Genomic DNA, 9,834 nt, shown 5'->3' with positions numbered 1-9,834 from the left:
CATTCTCCTGCCTCAGCCTCCAGAGTAGCTGGGACTACAGGAGCCCGCCACCTCGCCTGGCTAGCTTTTGTTTTGTATTTTTAGTAGAGACGGGGTTTCACCGTGTTAGCCAGGATGGTCTCGATCTCCTGACCCCACCATCTGGGCCTCCCAAAGTGCTGGGATTACAGGCTTGAGCCACCGCGCCCGGCCGTAATTCCTTTTCTAATAAATACACATGATGAGTTTGTAGAAAGGATTTTAGTATGTGGTGGATCAATCTTGGCCCAAATCCAAACAAGCTGATTTAATTAAACAACCAAAAGAACCTCAATAGTGGTATCAAATATAGAGTAATCACCTTGTAAAGACTCACTCCCCAAGAGAATATTAAACACTATACCTATGGCCAATAAATTAATTACCTTCTGGCTAATGTCTAGCCCTATTTTTCAATATAAAATGATTATAAATTACAGTAAGGCAAGTGTCCTCTAAAGTTGAGTATATTTAATTCCCAATGTTACGGAATTCAAAATGATACAAATACTGCATGTCTTTAAAATTTCAGTCTGTTTTTCTATTGAGTTCAAAAAGTTTAAAAGATGAAAGTTACCACAAATATATATATATAAAAAGTTCACTCTATTCTACAAATTACATAGATCTAGTACTTTTGGTGAGTCCTCTTAAATTTTTTTCGGCATTACCAATCTGAGAGTCACTTTTTATCAATACATATTATCTCGCTTTGCAAAAATGCATTTTTAAAAGGTTTCAAAAGTCACCTTGATAATCATAGTGCTCACTCACCTGACACTTACTGCTAAAAGGTTGTTATGCATCTTTTATACCTGGTTGAGGTTCAAATTCCAGCTAACAGAGAAAAGTGTCCCTATAACTGACAAAAGGGAAAAGATTAAAAAGGGAAAGAGAAGCGGGTGGTAAGAAAGATAGATTTTTCATTTCTTATCTTGTGATACATTGTGCAGCAGTAAACACCACTATCTCTCAAGTAGACCCTTTGAAGGCAGGGGGAGAAAACACTTCAAGAGAAAGCTTTAAACTAGAGATTGCTTTCCTATTCTATGTGGCTTTGACCTTTTGGATAGTGCATGGCCTCTTCTCCTTGAATTAAATAAAACAAGAATATAAGGACTATGATTTGATTTGGTGAGTTAGTTACGGAAATAGTTCTAGCATCTCTTATTTCCATTCTGTTATCCATTACTTCTGTTCTGTTAATGGCAGCAGACACTTGATTAACTACTGAGATTTGGACATGAAGGGTATCCAAAGTGGATTGTGAAGTATATCATTAGCTAAATCTCCATTACGTCTTCACTTCACCTGTTCCTGTTTCCAGATTTCTGGCAGACTGGCATCTAAAGGGCTTCACGTTAGAAGCAGGAGAGGCTCTAAATATTTCAAGAATAATTGAGGAAAACATACACATTATAACAGCTTGTCAATTAAACTACTGAATGGAAGGGTCGCTCATCATTTTTGGGAAGGATTAAAAGCAAATCTCCTCTTCCCCAACAAAGACAAACATTACTACAAAAACTAAAAGAGGAAGTTAAGAGAGTTATACAATTTCTAAATAGCTATAAAAGTGTTAATTTATGCATAACCATAACAGAGACTGGGGGACCACTCTATATATATTCATAGCCAGAGTTGTAAGCAAAAATTGCAGGTAAAGAGGCAAAAATCCAAATTTCTTATTAATAATCAGTATAACATCCAACAGTAACAATCACTGACTGTAGCGGTTAACATTTACTGTAAGCCAAATCCTACAAAACATTAATATAAAATACAATTATATATTACCTGGCTGATTTGCTTATATATCCAGGTCATTAAAAAAGAAAGGCAACTTTTTTCTATATGGCTTATACAAAATCAGATGTTACAGCCAAAAGTAATTGTAAAGGCTTCTGATAGTTCAAATGATTGTGAAACCCCAAAGAATAAAGGAATTTCTGAAAGCCTAAAATTAGAAGGTATGGAACTCATACCTTTAGTCTTCTCATTCTCAGTTCAGTGCTTATTTTTTCCTAAAAAATTAAAAATTAAAAATTAAAAATTTCAGTTTAAAAACTGAAAATATTAATAGGCTTCCACACTTAATATATGTCGTATCCACAAGGAGGCAAAATCATTTCTGTAAAATAAAAAATAGAACATGAAGAAAAACTTTTATTATAAAACTTAAGAAACAACGAATCAATCATGAAAAAAAATTACGTCACTGACCGAACCTCATAACCTGAAAAGAACCAAGAAAAGAAATTCCCATTATACTTGAACTTCTAAAAGGGCTTAAAGAAGGTCTAAACTAGACTTTGTTGAAATCCAGAAAGTTAAAGGACTAAAAAACTGGAGAAATAGAGTTAAGAATTAGATTTATTAGACAGCACAGTCTATCCTGAGATAGCAAAATAGACATGGCTTTATTTGCTGATTGAGAAGTGGTCCAGCCCTTGGCTAGCACTCATTTACGTATCAGTGACCATATGCAAACATACCGGTACTAACAGTGCTTTGGTCCATGACATACCCTTTTGACAGTCCAAAGCTGAAACATCAACTCTATCTGGGGTTTCTTTCTTATACAAAGATGTCGTCTAGCAATTGTTGCTTGAGGGCAAGACCAGATGATTGTCACTAGTAGGAAGAAAGCAGAAGTGATGCAGTTAACACTGCATAGTCCCTACTCTTCTGGATTAAATGAAAAAGTTGCTCAAACATAAACTTGTTATTATAAAGTGGATAAAATTCAAAATAAGACAAATATAACGATGCCAAGGCTAAATACAGATAAAAAAGTGTGATAGGTAAGGAAGCCATTTTGAAAAAAGCCATTATCAGCCATAACTACTTATTCCATCCTATGATCTCATAAATCAAAGCTTTCAATTGTCTGGACTCATATGTGACTGTATTCTTCCCAACATGCATTCTCTCTTCCTCCAGGGGTTGTTCAATAACAGCAGGTATGTTTCTGCCATGATGTTCACAGTGTCCTAGAAACTGGACACATTCTTGAATAACACTGTCATGAATGACTATCACGTGTTTTGACATGTTTTCTAACAAGGACAGGAAGCATCTTTTGGCATAATACCAGGTATCTGTTACCAGCTTTTTATTATAAGGCTCCAAGCTTTTGATAACTCGAGAAATACCAAACTCATAGTTTCCTTTGGCACAATAAAGAGTTCCTATCACCAAATTCACAATGCAGAGATGGTACATTTTCCTATTTGGGTCATCATAAGAGAGCTGCTCTTCCTCCTTTTCAATCTTCCTCATCAACTCCTCTGCTTCTTCATTTTGACTTGTCATAATATAGGAAACACAGAGATTAGCCAGTACAATAGCACTGACATTCAGGATGTTATCATAATGCTTCTTGACTATGGGTTCATAGAAACCAATGGCTTCTTTGTATTTGTTTTCTTGCATGAACAGAACATGAGCCACATTCAACTTCCACACATCATGGTCGTTACAGAATTCCACAGATTTGCGGAAGATCTTTTCCACCATTGGATAATTTTCAAGGTTCCAGTAGATTTTTGCCTGAGCCATCAACACGGGAATATACTTCTCCATGGTTTCATCATATTCATTCACTGCCTTTTTGATAGCTTCATCATCTCTATTGTGTCTTGCTTCTTGTACTTGTTTGGTGAGTCTCCGAAGCTGCTCAGTCAACATCCCTGCTAGCCCATCAAGCTTAATGAAAGCCTCTTCAGGAGCTGTCTGGCAAGTGATCACGGCATCCAAGAACTCATAGAGATAGGGTGTGAGGAACTTGTATGTCAAATGGGCATTTTCTGCCAGGACATCTGCTGCCAGGTCAAAATACTCATATTTACAGTAGAGCAGCAACAGGTTGCCAAAAGTCTCTGGAGGAAAGGGATTCTGTTGGAGCAAAAACTGTAGCTTTTCAAACCCTTCTGTAGGCCTGGTATCCATGTTCATTAGTGCCTGGTTGTGTAGGGTCACAGGGTCCAACTCTTCCTCTGCCCTGGGTGGCATGTCAGTGAGGGTTTCTTGGGCTACCTCATAGTTTCTCAGTTGGTATTCTATGGCTGCCTTAAGGTTGAAGGCTTCCACCAGAGCAGTCTGGTGGAGGACTAAGGTGTTGCCAACACTGCGAACATCAAAGCCCTCAGTGGTCATGCCCACACCTAGCTCAGGGTGCTGTCGGATGCCACGCTCAATAATCTCAGCGATATGCTTCAGGGCTGAGGCATACTGTCGGCTGCTGTAATAGGCCAAAGCCAGGTTGTAGGAAAGGTCAGGCTGGTAGCCTGAGCCCTGAAGTGCCGCAGAAAACTTGGAGCACGCAGCTTCATACTGTCCCTCCTTGTAGAGCAAACAACCCAGGTTGACCTGGCCATCGGTCTCATTCTCGCCCCCACTTTCTTCTCCCCCTTCCCCACTCAGCAGCTGCTCCACCAAGCTCCTGGACCCTGGCAGATCGCCCTCGCTGTACTTGATGGCAGCTTGCAGGCGGAGGACCCGGTTGTGGTAGGCGGGGTTATCCAGGAGAAGGAAGGCGACCCGGGTGGCCTCCGGATAAAGGCAGGCCTTGTACAGGGCCTGGGCCTGGTACAGGCGGTACTGCTCCAGTTCCGGGTGCAGCTGGCCCAGCTGCTCATAGCACTCGGCCGCCAGCGCGAACTCCTGCAGGCGGTAGTAGCAGTAGCCTAGCAGCGACAGGCCTGCGCGGCTCCTAGGACTCCGCTGCAGCTCTCGGCCCAGCAGCTGCACCGCCTCGGCGTAGCGGGCATCGCGGATGAGCCGGTACACGACCGCGGTGAACTCCCCGTCGGGAATCTGCGCGCCGCTCAGGCCGGCCATAACCGCCACGGCTGTTATGCGTGCGGTTACCACGACAACAGGGCAACCGGAAACGGAAGACGGCCGGTTACTCTGTCACGGAAGGAATCTGTTAGGAATTAAAAAGGGACCATTCTCGTTAGTCTCTCAAGTTCGGTTTGATCTTCAAAGATTGTGGACTGCAGAGTGGCGGCAGTCAGAAGGTGAAAGACTACTCCTCCAGGCCGTTCAGAGACTGAATCTCCCCGTCCCGGCATGCATCGTTCCTACGGCGCCGCTGCGCGGGCGTGGCCGCACTGCATGCTGGGAGGCGTAGTCCCTGCTGCACCCACCCAACCCGCGGCCCGTGGGGACGAACGGCCACCCGTGTTCCCGTCCCCCTAAAGATGAGGGGCGCTGTCTGTGTCTGTTGTGCCACCTCGGTCTCTAGCGCAGCGGAGGAAGATTTCCGGCCCTTGTTCCTGGCGATTTGGAGCCTTATATGCGGTGTGGTCTATACTAATGCTGGCGTTTGGCTTACTTTTAATAAAGGAGAGATTCGCTAGTACAATAAAAGGACCTTTTAATAAAAGGAGCGGGATGGCAAAAGGGAGTTAACTCCCTGAATTCCCTTGGAATTAGAGCAGGTTCTTATTATGCTACCCCGAGGGCACAGTTTGTAAGAACAGAATAGAGCAGCAAACAGAAATCCTTATTTTGGTGGTTTCCAGAGGTTAATGAGGAAAAAGTGCTGTGAATCTTAATTGGTACTGGGAGAGGATCTGTTTTTGATCGCAGTATCTGTCTCTTTCCATGACGAAAAATACTACTGAGTATATGTTGGCGTTTACACTTCGTTGTATCCATTGCTGTGGTCCTCTAACTGTCTCTGCCGATAAGAAACCAGTATCTTTTGTCATCTCCCATGATATCCATTGGTCTCTTTGGCACTTAATATAAACCTAATCCAAGTAAAAGTGTGTTGTTTGCTACATAATTACTGCAAATCCTTTGTATGCATCCATAATAGTATTACTGCCCATGAATCTTTTCTATATATAAACTTCACAGCTGTCATATGGTTGATATGATATCAACCATATCACATAGCATCTCTATTATAGACTGTTTATATATAGTATTTCTAATTTGAATAAGCAACCTGCATTCTGCATATTGCATATTAAGAAGTCAGTGGGCTTGAAAGGTTTAAAGATTTAAGTATTATATTATTAATTAAATCAAACTATTAAATTAATAGTTTGTTTAAGGCCACACCTAGGTAGGTAGGGGCTGAACCATGATATCCAATAACCAATTTCAATAGGAAATAGTGACTGATGAATAACCCAATCCATGTATCTCATGTACATGAGTTTGTAAGGGCCCATTGTTTGGTGCTAAGTGTGTATAAGGAATATTATTGTCTTTGTTTTTCCATTAAAACAACAAACTAACTTTGTGTAGGTAGTAAACTTTGAACTTCTAGGCCTTGATTCCAGCTGTGAAGAGATGTGACTAGTGGAGTCGTGTAGCTCGTATTTACCCAGTATCACTGGAAGGAGATTTTTCGTAGGTGTATGATTGCTCATATCATCATATGGCTGACTTTATGTACTTACTCAGTGTTCTCCCTTGCTAGGAATCAGCAGAGTTGTGTCTTCTTGGCTGGAACTAGACAAGGAGCTTCACAGTGCATCAATTTCAAGAAAGGGAAACTGCATCCATTTCAGAAGGATTGAATGGGACTTTGGCTCACCTAAGATCCCGCAGAAAGCAACTATGGAATATTACTATAACTCTATTCTGAGGCTTCTTTCAATCTGATCTTTTGGTGAGCCTTTTCGAGTCTTAAGCCCAAGGAGGTACATTGGTAGAGGATACTGCTCAGTAGTAAATTGGGGGAAAGGGTGCATCAACTTCCTTAAAGCTGGCTGCCTGATGGTTCTCCCTTGGGAATTTAGGCTCAATATTGTATTTATTTATTTGTGTATTTATTTGATACAGGGTTTGTTCTGTTGCTCAGGCTGTCATGCAATAGTTCACTGCAATAGCTGGCATGATCATAGTTCACTGCAGCCTTGAACTCCTAAGCTCAAGTGATCCTCCTGCTTCAGCCTCCTGAGTAGGTGGGACTACAGGTACACAACCATGTCTGGCTAATCTTTTTTAAAAAATGTTTTAATAGACATGGGTCTCACCATGTTGCCCAGGCTCATCTCAAACTCCTGGCCTCAAGCAACCCTCCCACTTTTGCCTCCCAGAGTGCTGGGATTACAGGTATGAGCCACTGTGCCTCGCAAGGCTCAGTATTTTAAAATTCTTAGGTATGTACTGTTATCTTAGGTAATTTGCTATTAAATTAAGGTGAGATGACCACATGGGAATGGGAAATTGCCTTTCATTAGTCTTTCTGTTTTGCAGGGTTGTATTTACATTATCTTCAAATGGCTTCTTGAAAATGTATGAAAAATAAAAGAACTATATTCTCCTCCAAATTTCTGGGATCCCTACCAGGATTCAGTTGGGGTTCTTCTCTTTATATGGATACCTGTGAGCATGGTGGCTGAACTGGGCAGGAGGGAGGCCGTTCTGTGTCTCTTCCTCCTTATTTCATGTGAGGCTGCTCCAGAGGCCTGGCTTGAAAAAAGCAGGACATTCTGCTTAGACAGATGGAGGGCAGGGTCATTTTCAAAATGAAATGAGTGCACAAATCACACTGTGAAATTGGCATGACCATCACTGCTGCTGTGATAGACTGACTTTTATCTGGTCTCTGATAGGCAGTTGGGGAATAGATTAGTTTTGTTGGGGATGGTGGTGAGAGAAGGCTGTTTAATGATAGAAATTATGGAAAGAAATAAGGTGGAATATTATAAAGTGTCATAAAGCATCATTTTGTTTGCAATAGGATCTTGAAAACCTGGAGGATATATCAAAAAGTAAGTGTATCATACCATTTCAAGTAATAGGAAAGCATTTGGTGGTTGCAATAAAGTGATTTGGTGACTTGTAGAAAGGAATTGCAGTTTGATGAAATTTGAGTTGGACTCGGTGGATTTTGCTACACAAAGGGAGACATGTTTATCATGTAGAAGAGTTTCATTTAGGCAAAATAGAAAGAAAAAGCATAATGCTTGGTTCTTAGCATACTTATGTTCTGCCTGCCAAAATATGCCATGATCAATCCTGCATTCTATTTGTGTGTACAATCTATTTGGCATTCTCTTTTAAAACTAGTTGGAAGGTATGTCTTATTTGTACTGTATCTGTGGCCCCTTTCTGTTGGTAAACATTGGTAATTTGTGAGTATTTCAACCACAGCTGTGGTCAAACATCTTCCTTTATAAGGGAGGACCTTCTGCAAATCCGTTTTCCAGTTGTTATTTCTTTTTTCCTTTGATTTCAGACCATTTTCTTCAGGATGGACAGTTTGGGGGGCTCAGTTATCTTGCATCCCCATTCTCCCACTCCAGTCTTCTACCGTGAACAGAGAAGAAAAGTATAAATTAGTGCCAAATTGGAAATATACTTGACTGACTTTTGGGAGCATCTGTTCCATCTTTTAAGACTTTTGGAAAGAGTGTATGCTAAAACCAACATTTGAGAACATTTGTGCTCAGGTGGTGTGACATTTAACCTCATTATGAACTCTCCTTTTGCTGGTAGTTCCAGCTTTATTAATATTTTAATTAGATTTCCTTCTGGAATATCCCTTGCTTTTGATCAAGTAGCTTGTATTTTGGGGTTTACAGTATTATTGTCTAAATTAACTTCCCAGGGAGAACACAATAGCATTTTGGTGTATAAAAGGGATTAATAGAGAATGCAAAACTGTGGATACAGCAGCATTAAAAAAAAAAAAAAATCAACCATTCAAAGAGCTACTCCAAGCCGCTGTGTTTATGCAGTACTTTGAGTATCAGGTCTGCTTTGCCTAACTTCCCTCATTAATCCTCACAGCCCTTCCGTGAATTAGGTGAGCCTTATCGTTGGCTCCATTTTAAAACTGCAGACTGCAAAGCACAAAGAAGCCAGTGATTGCAGCAGCCAGCAATGGTGATTGCTTACGTTGGCCAGTAGTGGGCCACACTGCACCTCTTCCCTCTCCCTCCCTGGGCACCTCCTCTCCAGTCACTTGAATTGGCTTTGGATCATTTGCTGCAGTTTGTTCTAATAGAACAGGCACAATGGTGTAAGAATTTTAAAGTTTAAGCACCGAAGCCGTTGTGTAATTGTATGGCGTCAGTGTGGCTGGCGGCCCTGCATTGATGCGATCCCCCTGTGTAATTGCCCATGCAAATTTGAGCAATCTGTAACAGACACAGGAACCCAGCATTTGGCCGCAGACTCTCCTACCTCCAGAAAAACTTCGATAATACGAAGAACCTTATGTCATCTTTAAAAAGCTATATGGTCAGGGGTGTCCTAGTGTCCATCTCACACATGAAAACATCACAGATCAACACAAGGTTAATGGACTAAATTAACAGTCAACATTTAAACTGTAGGTATTTGGATCCTTGCTTCCTTCTTTCAGCCCTGAAATCACCCTTCTCAAAAGAAATAAAGATTATTCCAGAGCTTTAGTTAAACTCTAAGTATTTTATTAAAAACAAAGATATTCAGGTCTCTTAAAGCGGACTTCCAAAACTATGGATTAGTTGCTTGTGAAATGGCCAAGCGGTCTATAATGTAATATTCTTACAACGAAACATCAGTCTGGGAAATCTACACAGAGGGAATGATTTTAAACAACTCAGTTGAAAACATATTTCCTTTCTTTCGTGTAAAACAATGATAATTAGGAAGGAAGTCAGTAGGACATCCTTTTTAGATTATTGTACATGAAAATAAAATGGCAAAAGCAATTTCCCCCCAAGGGAATGAGACTCAACAAAACTTAGCCTCCTATTTCCAATGCTATTTTTTAAATTTCATCTAAATATGTCTTCATCTAAACTAGAGTAAAAGAAAAATTGAGATTCGAATACACACGCATATACACACAGAAAA

At 40.7% G+C, this 9,834-nt stretch overlaps 1 protein-coding gene across 1 annotated transcript; it reads right to left on the bottom strand.

The window, feature by feature from the left end:
• Positions 1 to 471: 471 nt before the first annotated feature.
• On the bottom strand, positions 472 to 5,111 carry TTC30A (tetratricopeptide repeat domain 30A). Its single transcript, XM_010382449.2, has one exon. It carries the CDS (start codon positions 4,858 to 4,860, stop codon positions 2,863 to 2,865), a length of 1,998 nt encoding a protein of 665 aa, XP_010380751.2. The 5' UTR covers positions 4,861 to 5,111; the 3' UTR covers positions 472 to 2,862.
• Positions 5,112 to 9,834: the final 4,723 nt, after the last annotated feature.

This window comes from Rhinopithecus roxellana, chromosome 14 (genome assembly GCF_007565055.1).
Source record: "Rhinopithecus roxellana isolate Shanxi Qingling chromosome 14, ASM756505v1, whole genome shotgun sequence".
Taxonomy (NCBI): domain Eukaryota; kingdom Metazoa; phylum Chordata; class Mammalia; order Primates; family Cercopithecidae; genus Rhinopithecus; species Rhinopithecus roxellana.
The sequence above is the reverse complement of the archived record's forward strand: the minus strand, read 5'-3'. Positions and strand labels throughout refer to the sequence as shown.

Coding starts and splice junctions, on each gene's coding strand:
- TTC30A (XM_010382449.2), bottom strand. CDS start 4,860: ATGGCCGGCCTGAGCGGCGCGCAGATTCCCGACGGGGAGTTCACCGCG.